The 16,098-nt window shown below is 36.6% G+C and overlaps 1 protein-coding gene across 1 annotated transcript; it reads left to right on the top strand.

Annotated features, from left to right (window-relative positions):
- Window positions 14,723-15,517, top strand: LOC109847570. Its single transcript, XM_020416801.1, has 2 exons — window positions 14,723-14,775; window positions 14,881-15,517. The coding sequence occupies exons 1-2, from the start codon at window positions 14,723-14,725 to the stop codon at window positions 15,515-15,517; spliced, it is 690 nt and encodes a 229-aa protein (XP_020272390.1).

Raw genomic sequence — 16,098 nt, 5'->3', positions numbered from 1 at the left:
ACCTTTTCTCCCCAAAACCCCATGATCTGACAATAGTTCAGATCTGAGGCGATTTCCTCTCGTTTTCGAAGGAAATGGGGGAAAGAAAAAAATCTAAGGTGGAGGGGATTTCTGCGGCTAGAGGGACGAGGAGAAGAAGCGAACCAAAGCAGTGGAAAAAACCCGCAGAAAGAGTTTTGTCGTCGTGGCGATGATGTCATGAGGAGGAAAGGGATTTCCGAGGTCTACAAACGTGAACCAAACAGCCCCCTAAGTCACCAAAAGAATTTTGGAAAATGTTTCTAAATTCTTGCTCTTGTAAGTTAATACCAAGTAGGTCTATGAAGTTAAAGCCTATTATTTTAATATACAATTATTTTGTATTCTCGTTATGACTCGCGACCACTGCCAAAAATCAACCACTACCTCTGGTCGTATCCTGTGACGATCGGTCACAACTTGCCGCTTCTTGCGTTGCCAGAGAGAGATAACTTTAGCATTGTTAATTTTAATTACTGGATAATTGACCTATTCGGGTTATATTTTAATTGTACTAATGTGGACCTAGTGTTAGAATATGGGGCTGTTTGTTTGCCTAAAAAAAAGGGAAATCAAAGAAATGAAAAACTATTTCTAAGAAAAAATATTTTGGGAATGTTTGGTTGGCTACGAAAAGAAGGAAATCAAAGAATTAGAGATGAGATGATGTTAGTTGTCACCTCATTATTGGATGATGTGAGTGGTTTTTTTAAGAAACTTGTTTTGATGTTGTTTGGTTGACGAAAAAATAAGGAAATAAATTATAAAAAATCTATTTCCTGTAATAGGTTGTTTTCTTTTGTTTGGTTCATTCTTAAAAATAAGAAAATAGATGAGATGAGATGAGTTGTCATTATATTATTGAATGATGTGATCCACACTTAAAGAAATCGTTTTCCTAGCTTTTTTGAGAGGAAATAGGTGGAAATAAAATGTTAATGAGATGAGATGAGTTGTCACCATCTTATAGGATGATGTGAGTGATTTGAAATGATGAGATGAGATGAGTTGAGTGATGTTGTGAATGAAAATAATATTTTATTAGATGTGGTGGATGAGTTGGATGAGATGAGATGAGTTGAGTGATGTTGTGAATGAAAATAATATTTTATTAGATGTGGTGGATGAGTTGTTGGATGAAAATAATATTTTATTAAATATTGTGGATGAGTTGTTGGATAAAAATAATATTTTATTGGATATTGTGGGTGAGTTTTAGGGATGTAAATGGATGAAATTGCACTTTTTGAGATTTCCATCTTTTTATTTTCATTTCTTGGTTTTTAGGAAATCAACCAAACAGACTCTAAGGAAAAATCGCCTTGTTCTCGAAGCATCCGGAATGTTTGATCAATCCCTCCTTAGCACGATTTGATAAAAAGGAAAAATTGCTACTAAACACTTTCGTAGATAGTCCCCTCTCATTTATTAGCACTATATACCCTAAAGTTTTCAAGTTTTGCATTTTAATACCTCTTGTTACGCAGACATGAGAATATTCTCCTGAATATTAAAAAAGACAAATTACAAGTAGCACCCCTCCACCAAATAAAAATGGGGCTAAGTGCTAATAAAAAAAGTTAAAAGGGTTATCTTCTACTAGAAGCATAGATGATCTTATAAGTTCCTTCTCTATTTTGCACCCTCACTTGTTTTTGTTATATCTAAAACTGAGATCTAACCCATAATACCATGATTAATTCAAAGAGATTAAAACAACAATGAGTACGGAAGCTATACCTGAATCCATTGCACGGATCTGAATTAGGGTTTTTTGATGATCTTCTAATCTTGAAGGTCTCTCTAGCCGAATTTCTCTCTAGATGGGGGTGAAGATAATTAGAGAATGCAACCCTAGATTAGGGATCACACCCCTTATTTATAGTTGTTGTTCTTTTATAATTTAGCCCCTCATCAAATTGTAATTACAACCTGGTATCTACACATTTAGCCCATGATTTATTTAAATACCCATTAACCCAAATTTATTGATCACTTTAGGCGGGTTAACCTTAAGGATAGCATTATACACTAATGTAACATATATTCCTATAATTAGATTTAATCCAACAATCTCCCACTTGAGCACTATATGTTTCATAAAAAATGTGTACAACCTTATGAGCTCAGAAATTGCTGTCACAAATAAGGGTATTTTCAAACAATCTCGTCCATTGACAATATTAATATAGGATCAAAGAGGTCTTCGTCATATTTATCGTGACTAAACCCATCAATGGTCACATATACTAATACAATCAAATGACATAGATCAATCATGGATGTGCAGCATGAAAATTACATGCAATATAATCAATATATGTCTATTTTTAACTGGTCCTACCTTAAACTTTAGTGATGTTAAAACCAAACATAATGAAACAATGTGTCTTAACTGAATACTTTATTCTGATCAGATAATACAATCAAACATAAAGCACCAGAAAATTACAAACTCCCACTAAAGCATGATATCCTCGAATAATACCACACCCATATGAGCAGTGTGCTCATGAAAGACCTTGGGTGGCAATCCTTTAGTAAGAGGATCTGCTATCATGAAGTTTGTCCTAATGTGCTCTATTGATATCTGTCCACTCTGTACCCTTTCTTTCACAACCAGGAACTTAATGTCATTATGTTTTGACTTAGTCGAGCTCCTATTGTTATTAAAATACATCACTACTGATTTATTATCAAAAATAACTTAAGTGGTCTTTTAACATTATCCAGAATACGCAGTCCAGTGAAAAAAATTTGTAACCATATTCCATTATTGGATGCCTCATAACAAGCTACAAACTCTGCTGTCATAGTGGATGAAGCTACAAGTGTCTGTTTGACACTTTTTCATGATATAGCATCTCCTGCTAACATATAAATGTAGCCTGATGTAGACTTTCTGCTATCTTAGCATCTAGCAAAATCAGAATCAGAGTACCCAATGACCTCCAGCTGATCTGATTTTTTGTATGTGAGCATATAATCTTTTATTTTTCGAAGATACCTCATACCCTTTTGACTGCTATCCAGTGATCCATACCAGGATTGCTTAAGTATTTGTCTAACGTCCCAATAATATATGTAATATCCGAACGCGTACACACCTGAGCATATATTAGACTTCCTACAGTCGAAGCATAAGGAATCTTCTGTATTTTCTAAATTTTAAGGTTACCTTTAGGGCAATGATTGAGACTAAACTTGTCTCCTTTAGCAACATGGGTGTCACCTGGTCTACAACCTTACATGCCAAACCTTTACTTCATCGATATAGCTCTTTTGTGATAATCTAAGAATACCTCGAGAACGATCTCGATGTATCTGGATTCCTAATATAAAAGAGGCGTCCCCAAGATCTTTTATTTTAAAATTCTTTGATAGAAATCTCTTGGTTTCGTGCAACATGCTTATATCATTAGTGACAAGCAATAAGTCATCGACATACAGAACCAGAAAAATATACTTACTCCCACTGAACTTGTGATATACACATTCATCAATAACATTCATCTCAAAACCGAACGAGATAATTATTTGTTAAAACTTATAATACCATTGACGAGGAGCTTGCTTGAGTCCATAGATGGATTTTCTTAATTTGCAAACCATATTCTTCGGGTCACCTGACACAAAGTTTTCTGGTTGCACCATATAGATCATTTTATCAATGTCTCCATTGAGAAATACAGTCTTAATATCCATCTGATGTAACTCAAGATCAAGGTGAGCAACAAGCGTCATTATTGTTCTGAAAAAATCTTTCGATGAAACTGGAGAGAAAGTTTCTGTATAATCAATGCCTTCCTTTTGAGTATAGCCTTTAGCTACAAGACATGTCTTATACCTCTCCACATTATCATTTGCATCCCACTTGGTTTTAAATATCCATTTACAACCAATTGGTTTTGCGCCTTCTGGCAATGGGACAAGTTCCCAAACCTTATGTCTTGCATAGACTTGTATTCTTCATTCATGACATTAATCTACTTTTTAGAGTTAGAACTTTTCATCGCTTCAAAGAAGTTGATTGGATCATCTTCCAACATTTCATTATTTTCCTTATGTATCCGCACATTTTGCCCATGATTTATTTCAATATTCATTAACCCAAAATTATTGATCACTTTATGTGGGTTAACCTTAAGGATAATATTATACACTAATGTAACATATATGCCCATAATTAGATTTAATCCAACAGTTTTCTTAGCACTTATATACCCTAAAGTTTTCAAGTTTTGCATTTTAATGCCTCATATTATGCAAAGATGAGGATATTCTCCTGAATATTCTCATATGACACTTAGAAGACAGACATAGAACTTTTAGCCGCTAACAGAATGCTCCTCTCCCTCCTCCGCTTCCTCTTCTCGACCTTGTACTAGTCCAACGCATGCAAAACGTCGTAGTTTGCCACCTTCAACAAGAAGCACTCAGCGTGCAAAACCCTCACCAATACTACCATCGGCGATGCGGACAATGATATTGATGAGGAGGATGCAAACCTTACATGGAGAACCATTGCCGTGATGGTTGGACCAGGAAAGTTACGGACGGTTGATGAAGATTTGGGGGGGCTAAGTTTAAAATAAGAAAGACTTGGGGTCTGGTAATAATAATAATAATAATAATAAGGGAAAATCCTCTTTTAACCCAAAGTTTTACCCCCAATTATTTTAAAACCCATCCACTTTACTGAACACCAATAAACCCATTATACCCATTTGGCTTAGTTTTAAACCCAATGCTCCTTATACCTCTCTATCTCTATACTGTATTTTCTCCAAAATAGAGAAACCCGACTTTGCCCTTTCTCTCTTCTTCTCATCACCGTCAACAGTAGGCATTAATGGCGACAATGGCGGGAGAAAAGGGCGGGCTACACTCACTCTTCACAAACCCCCAATTTGGTCCCCATCTTCAATTACTCTCTCCTTCTCTCTCTCCTCCATTAATTTCTCCTCTCTTCTTGAGAAATCTCTCTCCTCCATTAATATTTCTCTTCATAGAAGATATTAATACTACATCAGATTAGTGGTTGAGATCTCATGTTCGTTTCTTGCAGTAAAAGAAGACATTTAAAGGTAACTATAAAGTGATTGAGATCCCATCTTTATATCTTGATTTGTTGAAATGTCTAAATTTTTAAATGAGAAAACCTTTATCATGTTGAGACTACTATTTTCTCATGAGAAAACCCTAATTCTGTTGATTACATCATTTGTAGTGAGAGTTTGGAAAGTGCTATACTTTCTTTAAAAAGTGCTATGAAAAGCTAAGCAATGTACCCGTTCTATATTTTCTTTATTTGATTCACAAAATAAAAATCATTTGTTCCTCATTTCTATAGAATGTAGAAAAATCTGGTCTTTGAATATTTAGGAATGAATATTGAATTATATTGTATAGAAACATAGAGAATTGCATATTGAATGCCGATGTTGAATTATATCGTATACAATAAGAAAATGCATGTTAGACTTGTGTTTGTTTGGTAATATTTGATTGTTAGTTAGTTCCCCACTTATTTTATTTTTTATGAATTTCAGTAATGGAAGAAGAGCTATATTGTGCAATTATGGACTTTAGAGGAAACAATCATTTGATTCCAATGAATATCAAGGGGACTTTCAGTAATTTAGTGGCCGAGGTGCAAAGTAGAATTGCTTTTTTTTCAAGCCCAGTGAAGCTGACTTATGAAGTCCCATATACAGAAGAATTGTTTGTACGTGTCCATGATGACGTCGATTTGTCAACAATGTTCGATGTACATCTAAGTTGCAAGAAGAAGATAGTTAAGATGCATGTTGACATAGATCGAGATACATTATTTGGTCTAGAGGAAAACACCATTCACATAAGGTAAGAACTTATTGTATATTGTGAGGTCCATATTTCACAAAATTAATCCATGTTTATTTAATTTCTCTGTAGTTCAAAGAAAAATTATGACGATATAATATGTCGGCAATTAGCTGTAGTACTAGATAAGAATTTTCATTAATGTTTCTAATTGCTAGTCTTATAAGGTAACTGCTTTATGTTTGCAGGAATCCTACCATATCTCTTTCGGAACAACATGCATCCTCGACGCATAATCTATCCAATTCAGAAAATGCATTACGTGAAGTTGAGAGATCTAGTATTCAGATTCCTATTTCATGGTATCATGCCATTAGAAGTGTCGGACAAGAATTTAATGATGTTGAACATCTAAGGCAAAGTCTTGGAAATTACTCAATTGCTCTCGGTTTTAACTTTGCTTATTTGAAAAATGAACCTAGAAGATTGATAGTAAAATGCAAAGGTGCTGACTGTGAATGGATGGTCCATTGTAACCGTCGTACAGACTGCAAACGGTTTTACGTGAAGAAAATTGGTCGTGCACATAGTTGTCTCGGAGGAGGCATAGGAGAGAAGGGACATCCACGGGCATCTCGTAAGTGGGTTGCAAATATTGTGAAATCCATACTAAAAGAACAACCCACCTACCGCGCAATTGATCTTAAAAAGAAGCTTCTGAGAGAGTTTGGCGTTGATATCCCCTATGGAAGAGCTTGGTGTGGGAAAGAGCTTGCTCAACAGGAGTTATATGGGTATGCAAAACATTCATATGAACAACTTAGATGGTACAAGGATAAAGTTATGGAAACTAACCCAGGATCAATCGTCCATCTAGAACATGAAGATGGCAGATTTACTAGATTTTTTATCTCATATTATGCTTGTTGGAAGGGTTTTGTCGAGGGATGTAGACCAATTTTATTCTTGGATGGCACCCATCTTTTTGATAGGTACAAGGGAACTCTACTTGCTGCTACTACTTTGAATGGAGATGGAGGAATGTTTCCTGTCGCTCTTTGTATTTGTGGAACCGAGAATGAGAGCAATTGGGAGTGGTTCCTTGAATGCATTCGTGACGTATTGTACAATTCAGATGATCCATATACTCTGAATGATGAGCTGGTTATAATCTCTGATCGAGACAAATGACTTCAAAATTCCGTCAAGAATTGCTTCCCTTGTGTTAGCCCTTATGTTTTGATGATATTTTACAACCACCATTATCGGTACTAATGGCTTATTGAGTGAAAATGTAGTAAATTCTTTTATCAAGCTTGTTAGTGCCATTCATGGAGGATTGGATGGAATATACGCTACAACGATGATATCCAAAGGAGGAGGAGGCATAATGATGAAGCAATGTTATTTCAAGAACAACAAATTCATATAAAAGCTTCATCCAAACTCAAGCTATATCAAGACTCAAAGATTATATTCTATGTGAGGATATTAGCTAGTTTTTATTCTCTCTCTAGTATTAGAATGTAGGCAAAGAGTTATTGAATTCACTTGAAGCTATTGGGACTCACACACACGTTTTCATACTTAAGCTTTTAAGCGTTTTTCACAAAATACTATTTTTCACAAGTATGAGGATCTATCTGCAAAATTCTTTTTCCAACACAAGTATGAGGATCTATCTGCAAAATTCTTTTTCCAAACAGTTTGTTTTTAGTATTAAAAACATTTTCCAAAGTTTCAAAATTTTTAGAGGTCAAATAAATATTTTCCAAATATTTCTGTTGAGTCAAAATCATGTTTCCAGAATATGTCAGAATGCGGTCGACCGCACCGGTCGACCGCACTTATGATCTTTCGTCACTGGAGTCCAGAGAGTTTGTCGGTCGACCGGTGCGGTCGACCGAAATTTTGATTTTTCTATCGGTCGACCGATGAAGTCTCTGTTTGTTTTCTGTGTTTTCAAAGCTGCTCGCGGTCGACCAGATTTTCGGTCGGTCGACCGATTTCACTCATTCGGTCGACCGAATGTTCTGGCGGTCGACCAAAAGTTTAATCGGTCAACCGAGACTTTTTTCAAACGGTCGTTTGCCTTGTTTACTGTGCTATCACTTAACTGTGTTTGGCATAGTCTGAGGCACAGTCTGTGTAGGAGATTATTTTTTTAATTGGGAAGATTGGATTGTGATTTTAAAATGATTAATCTTTTCTATTTAAACCCAAACTTCTTCTTCTTCCCAGTTGCCCTAACTTCTGCTGAAAAACCAGAGAGACGCTGTCTTCTGAGAAAAATTTTCAAACTCTGTTCTCTGTGGTTTTTCTCTGTGGTTTTTCTCTGTGATTTTGTGTGTGTTCACTTCCCAGCTTCAGTATTCTTTCTCTTTGCCATAGGGACCTGTAAAGAGAGAGTCTTGCATCATTTCTACTACTGTGTGAGTGTGATCTTGTGTAGATCAACTGTGAGGGAGTGTGATATGTTGAGATCAACTGTGTAGTGAGAGATCGTGAGGGGATCGCTGTGTAGACGAAGTTCCGGCTTCCAAACCGGGTGTGTAGTGGATTTCTCCTCGAGAGTAGGGAGCGGGGACGTAGGTCAGCGGACCGAACCTCGTTAACACATCGCGCGTCAAAGGATAACGATTCCTAATCCTATCTCACTTACTTTGATTGCATTAGTATATTGTGGTTTGCTTGTATTAATTTTATTGCATAATTAGAGCATCTTGACCCTAATCACCCCCCTCTAGGGTCCAACAATTGGTATCAGAGCTTGGTCTCTATATTAATTTTTGGTTTAACCACCTTAGAGAAAAGATCTAATGGAGGCTTCTTTGAATATGCATATGTTAGAAGGACAATCCACCACTAGACCACCACTCTTCACCGGAAGCAATTTTGCTTATTGGAAGGCTAGGATGAAAATTTACCTTCGTTGCATTGATCTTGACATCCTAGAGCTCATAGAAAAGAAATATGTAGAGAAGTCCAAAGTTGAGAACATGTCCGATGATGAAAGGCACCTTGCCAATCTCAATGCTAAGGCCATGAACGCCTTAATCTGTGGTCTTTCCCCCAATGAATACAATAGGGTTTCCACGTGTGCAACCGCATACGAAATTTGACAAAAATTATGTGTCACACATGAAGGAACACCCCAAGTTAAGGAATCTAAGATTAGTGGACTCATGCATGATTATGAGCTATTTAAAATGCTTCCTAATGAATCCATTGATGCTATGTTTTCCCGTTTTACTAATATCATCAATGAATTACATGGTCTAGATAAGCAATTATCCATTCAAGAGATGAACTACAAGATACTTCGCTCATTGACTCCGGCATGGGAGCCCAAGGCTACGGCCATTGAGGAAGCTCATGACCTCACTACCTTAGCTCTTGATAGCCTCATCGGAAAGCTCAAAGTGCATGAGAAGAAGCTCAAGGGGAAGGAGAAGGAGGAAGTGCCATCACGTGAAGTTGAGGAGCCGTCACCAAAGTTGAAGACCATAGCTCTCAAAGGAGCTAGTGATAACTCCTCTTCATCATCGGATAGTGAAGTTGATTTCTCTAGAGAAGTGGCTCATCTCTCTAGAAGAATCTCTAGACTCATAAAAATGAACAAGAAATTTAACCCCCGATCTAACAACAAGTTTTCCTCTCGTGTAGGTAAATGTTTTGAGTGCAATGAACCGGGCCATATCCCTAAGGATTGCCCCAAGCTCAAGGAAAAATACATGAAGTACAAGAAGAAGAAGGCTATGTATGCCGGATGGGAAGAATCCGAACCAAGTGACTCGGATAGTGATGAAGAAGGAGCCAAACTTGCTCTTCATGACCCCAACATTTGTTTCATGGCAAATGAACATGAGGTAATATCCGAGGCCGAAAGTGAATCCTTCTACATGCAATGTGACATAGCTATGGCTTTAGAAGAGTTGAACTTTGAATTTAAGAGAATGTCTAAAGAATACTATTCTTTTAAAAAATTGCATGCTTCTTGTGATATTAAGCTAGAACAATTAACAACTTCTCTTGTACTAAAAGATAAATTGCTAGGAGATCTCGATTTCGAGAATAAGCAATTAATATCAAAGATTGAAAGACTAGAAATTGAGAGAAGTAGGACTAGACCCACTCATGCTTATGCTAATTATCATCATCATGGTAGAAATAGGTTTTATGGCTCTCACACTCATGCATACAAAAGAAATTTTGTGTGCACATATTGTATGAGACATGAACATATTTCTACTCATTGTAGGATTAAAGACAACCATGATTTTTATGGAATGATATGGGTACCCAAAGGTACCAAAACTACTAACCACTAAGGACCCAAGACTTGGGTACCTAAAGCTACTATATCTTCATCTTTATCTTTTGTAGGGAACATCACGGCAACACCGTAAGGAGATGTGGTACCTTGATAGTGGTTGCTCACATCATATGATGAGCAACAAAGAGTTATTTGCAACCCTATCAAGGATTGAAGGAGGTAGTGTCTCCTTCGGTGGTGGTGAAAAAGGTAAAATCATTGGTATTGGTTCTATTGGTAAGAAACCCTCACCCGTTATAGAAGATATTTATTTGGTAAATGGTTTGAATCATAATCTTCTTAGTATTAGCCAATTGAGTGATAAAGGTTTTAATATTTCTTTTAAACCGGATAAATGCATCATTAGTATGAATGAGAAAATTGTTTTTATTGCTAATCGCAAATCTAATGTATACATTTTTGAGATGAATAAATTAGTGAATCAAGATGTGAAGTGTCTTGCGGCAATTGATGAAAATCATTGGATTTGGCACAAGAGACTTGGACATGCAAATATGGAGTTAATATCAAAATTGTCTAAGAGAAATCTTGTAAAAGGATTACCTAGCTTGCACTTCATCAAAGATACCATATGTGAGGATTGTGCCAAAGGTAAACAAACAAAATCTTCTTTCAAATCCATCAATGAGGTATCAACTTCTAAACCTTTGCAATTACTTCATCTTGATTTGTTTGGTCTTATGCGTGTTACCTCTCTTGGAGACAAACACTTTGTATTTGTGATTATCGATGATTTTTCTCGTTTTACATGGACAATATTTCTTGCAAAGAAAAATGATTGCTTTGAAGAATTTGCTAATCATGTCAAAAGAATTGAAAATAAAAAAGATTTGAAAGTTGTTAAAATAAGAAGTGATCATGGTGGTGAATTTCAAAATGAATTTTTCTATGATTTTTGTGCTCATCATGGTATAACTCATATGTTTTCCGCTCCTAGAACACCACAACAAAATAGTCATGATAAATTTGATTCCAAAATTGATGTTGGTATTTTCTTGGGTTATGCACCTCGAAGTAAGGCTTATAGGGTCTTCAATAAACGAAGTCTCGTTGTTGAAGAATCTATAAACGTTACTTTTGATGAGACTAATGTTGGTTCTCAAGTTGTTTTACCTAGGAAAGATGATGATGATGATGTTGAGGGAGGATTGGACTTCTTACAAATCAATGATACTCCCTCTATAGAAGCTCAAAAGGATGTGGATAGTTCCAATGATCATGAACAAGTTGAACTTCCTAAAACTTGGAAATTCGCATCCAATCATCCAAAGGAACAAATTATTGGGATCCCTTCAAAAGGAGTTGTTACTCGCTCAAAAGCTTTGAGTGAGTGTGGTAATGTTGTATTCTTATCTCATCTAGAACCTAAAAAGATTAATGATGCTTTAAATGATGAATTTTGGGTTTTGGCTATGCAAGAAGAACTAAATAATTTTCAAAGAAATGATGTTTGGAAATTAGTTCCTAGACCTAACAATGCTAGTGTTATTGGTACTAAATGGGTTTTTAGAAACAAACTTGATGAACATGGTATTGTTACTAGAAATAAAGCTCGTTTGGTTGCCCAAGGATACAATCAAGAGGAGGGCATAGACTATGATGAAACCTTTGCACCGGTTGCAAGGTTGGAATCTATTAGGATGTTTTTAGCTTTTGCTAGCTTTAAAATTTTCAAACTATTTTAAATGGATGTTAAAAGTGCCTTCTTAAATGGTTTTATAGAAGAGGAAGTGTATGTTGAGCAACCCCCCGGTTTTATAGATCATGCTTTCCCTAATCATGTTTACCGGGTACAAAAAGCTTTATATGGGTTGAAACCAGCTCCTAGAGCTTGGTATGCTCGCCTCTCTAGTTTTCTTGTTGAAAATGGTTTTTCAAAAGGAACAATCGATAACACTCTTTTTGTGAGAAAAAGGAAAAATGATTTCATTTTAGTTCAAATATATGTGGATGACATCATTTTCGGTGCTACTAATGAATCCTTGTACAAGGAATTTTCTAAAGTTATGCAGGATCACTTTGAGATGAGTATGATGGGAGAGCTTACATTCTTTCTCGGGCTCCAAGTCAAGCAAACTAAGGATGGGATCTTCATTTCACAAAGCAAGTATGCGAAGGAATTGGTGAAGAAATTCAATTTGGAGAATTCTAAGCATGCACCTACTCCCATGAGTACTAGTATTAAGCTTGATACGGATGAGAGTGGTGAAGATGTGGACCAAAAACTATACCGAGGTATGATAGGTAGTCTTCTTTATCTCACCGCTAGTAGACCCGATATTATGTTTAGTGTTTGTGCTTGTGCACGTTTTCAAGCATCTCATTTAATTACGGTTAAAAGGATCATTAAATATGTTAATGGAACTTTTAATCTTGATTTATTTTATCCAAGAAGCACCTCTTTTGATTTATATGGTTTTTGTAATGCCGACTTTGCCGGATGTAAGGTAGATCGCAAGAGTACTAGTGGAACATGCCAATTCTTAGGAAATTCCCTTGTTTCTTGGGCTTCCAAGAAACAAAATTGTGTTGCATTGTCCACTACGGAAGCGGAATACATTGCCGCCGGCTTATGTTGTGCTCAAGTTTTATGGATGAAACAAAGTTTAGTTGACTATGATTTGAATTTTCAAAATATTAAAATCTTTTGTGATAACACAAGTGCTATAAATATTTCCACAAATTCGGTTTTGCATTCTAGAACCAAGCATATTAATGTGTGCCATCATTTCTTATGCGATCATGTAGAGAGACAAGATGTATCCCTAGTCTTTGTTGACACAAACCATCATTTCTTATGCGATCATGTAGAGAGACAAGATGTATCCCTAGTCTTTGTTGACACAAAATCTCAATTAGCGGATATATTTACTAAGCCTCTTGGAGAGGATGATTTTTGTCGCATAAGAAATGGCTTGGGGTTATGCAATATGTGATAGTTCTAAATTGCTTGCTTCTTTTGGTTGCATTTTTTTTGTGGCATGCATGTTTATTTACCACATTTTTGATGGTGACAAAGTGGGAGAGAAATCTCCTCATTTGTTGTATTTTCTTAGGGGGAGCTCATAGATAGGGGAGCACCTATCTATAAGCCATTTTATTTTTGCTCTTAAATAATGGTTGGTTGTCATCATCAAAAAGGGGGAGATTGTTAGCCCTTATATTTTAATGATATTTTACAATCACCATTATCGGTACTAATGGCTTATTGAGTGCAAATGTAATAAATTCTTTTATCAAGCTTGTTAGTGCCATTCATGGAGGATTGGATGGAATATATGCTACAACGATGATATCCAAAGGAGGAGGAGGCATAATGATGAAGCAATGTTATTTCAAGAACAACAAATTCATATAAAAGCTTCATCCAAACTCAAGCCATATCAAGACTCAAGAATTGTATTCTATGTGAGGATATTAGCTAGTTTTTATTCTCTCTCTAGTATTAGAATGTAGGCAAAGAGTTATTGAATTCACTTGAAGCTATTGGGACTCACACACACGTTTTCATACTTAAGCTTTTAAGCGTTTTTCACAAAATACTATTTTTCACAAGTATGAGGACCTATCTGCAAAATTCTTTTTCCAAACAGTTTGTTTTTAGTATTAAAAACATTTTCCAAAGTTTCATAATTTTCAGAGGTCAAATAAATATTTTCCAAATATTTCTGTTGAGTCAAAATCCTGTTTCCAGAATATGTCAGAATGCGGTCGACCGCACCGATTGACCGCACTTATGATCTTTCGTCACTGGAGTCCAGAGAGTTTGTCGGTCGACCGGTGCGGTCGACCAAAATTTTGATTTTTCTATCGGTCGACCGCACCAGTCGACCGATGAAGTCTCTGTTTGTTTTTTGTGTTTTCAAAGCTGCTCGCGGTCGACCGGATTTTCGGTCGGTCGACCGATTTCACTCATTCGGTCGACCGAACGTTCTGGCGGTCGACCGAAAGTTTAATCGGTCAACCGAGACTTTTTTCAAACGGTCGTTTGCCTTGTTTACTGTGCTATCACTTAACTGTGTTTGGCACAGTCTGAGGCACAGTCTGTGTAGGAGATTATTTTCTTAATTGGGAAGATTGGATTGTGATTTTAAAATGATTAATCTTTTCTATTTAAACCCAGACTTCTTCTTCTTCCCAGTTGCCCTAACTTCTGCTGAAAAACCAGAGAGACGTTGTCTTCTGAGAAAAATTTTCAAACTCTGTTCTCTGTGGTTTTTCTCTGTGTTTTTGTGTGTGTTCACTTCCCAGCTTCAGTATTCTTTCTCTTTGCCATATGGACCTATAAAGAGAGAGTCTTGCATCATTTCTACTGTTGTGTGAGTGTGATCTTGTGTAGATCAACTGTGAGGGAGTGTGATCTGTTGAGATCAACTGTGTAGTGAGAGATCGTGAGGGGATCGCTGTGTAGACGAAGTTCCGGCTTTCAAACCGGGTGTGTAGTGGATTTCTCCTCGAGAGTGGGGAGCGGGGACGTAGGTCAGCGGACCGAACCTCGTTAACACATCGCGCGTCAAAGGATAACAATTCCTAACCCTATCTCTTTTACTTTCTTTCATTGAAATGCTGAATATGAGCCCACAGAACTGGGCTAATTGTTATTTTCCTGGAAAGAGGTCACCATTTTTACATATTTTTGGTCTTTGTGATTGAACTCTCTGATATGTGTGTTTGAACATGTATAACATTTGAATAATCCTATAGCTATAACATGGTTGCAGGTATGGGTGGTTAACCTCAAATCTAGCTGAGTCCTTCAACGCATGGATTAAGGAAGCCCGATTTTTACCGATAGCGCAGTTGGTTGATCACATCCGGGTGAAGATGATGAAAATGAGCTACGATAGACGTGAGGAATCCAACAAATGGACTACACCACTTGTTCCTAGTGTAGAGGAGCATCTTGTCCTGATCAACGAGGGTGCACGTTGTCTTCATGTTAATCCTTCTACGTCGATTCTGTATGAAGTATATGATTCCCCATCTGTTAGAGTGAATTTGGAGTACCGCACGTGTACTTGTCGCCAATGGCAAGTTCTTGGACTACCTTGCAAGCATGCGGCCGCCGTAATCAGGCACAAAGATCAGCTATTGTATCCATATATTTCTGACTATTTCAGCACGGAGGTGTACCGCAAGTGTTACTCCTTTCCCATATATCCAATTCCTGATGATGAGAAGCCAATTATAACGGATGAGAATATGGAGATTAGACCTCCATTAACCTCGATTCGTAGAGGAAGGCCAAAAACAAAGCGGATCCCTTCTGGACTAAATCCTTCTAGAATGTTGAAGTGTAGCCGATGTAAGGAGTTCGGTCACAATCGACGAACATGTAACCAACCAATAGCTGATTGAAATATCATGCTTTTGAATATTTTCAAATCAATTTGATTGTGATCTTCATGGACTTATTATAAGATGATTATGTTTTGGTGGTGAAGATCAAAAAACAAACTATTTTGATTATTGTAAATTTTGTGTAACTACTTCAGTAAGTTTTAATGTTATTTCAGTTAGTGTTATTGTTATATCTGGTTGGTATACATTACTCAAAACCTTTGATGTTATCTTATCAAGTATTTGCATTGCGGTGGATGATTGGTCAATAAACACGTGACGTAGGTCGTCGAGTGGTTTCGTCGCGGCGAAAAAAAAATTGATTTGATTTTAGGTACTTAAGCTGCAGAATTTCCAGAAAGTATAAGGTGCTATACTTTGCCAATAAGGTGCTATACTTTGTCAATAAAGTGCTATACTTTGTAATATAGTGCTATACTTTGGCCAAAAGGTGCTTTACTTTCCCATAAGGTGCTATACTTTGCCCAGAAGCTTCAAAATTGCGCGAGGACCCCCCGTCACGGTGGATGATTGGTCAATAAGATGAGAATATGGAGATTAGACCTCCATTAACCTCGATTCGTAGAGGAAGGCCAAAA

The sequence above is a fragment of the Asparagus officinalis genome, chromosome 7, assembly GCF_001876935.1.
Source record: "Asparagus officinalis chromosome 7, Aspof.V1, whole genome shotgun sequence".
In the NCBI taxonomy this organism is placed as follows: Eukaryota; Viridiplantae; Streptophyta; class Magnoliopsida; order Asparagales; family Asparagaceae; genus Asparagus; species Asparagus officinalis.
This window is presented reverse-complemented; position numbering and strand designations above follow the sequence as displayed.

Excerpts from the sequence above, each read along its gene's own strand:
- LOC109847570 (XM_020416801.1), top strand. The coding sequence starts at position 14,723 with ATGCTGAATATGAGCCCACAGAACTGGGCTAATTGTTATTTTCCTGGA. Across the intron at positions 14,776-14,880 it reads TGTTATTTTCCTGGAAAGAG|GTATGGGTGGTTAACCTCAA; the intron begins GTCACCATTTTT and ends ACATGGTTGCAG.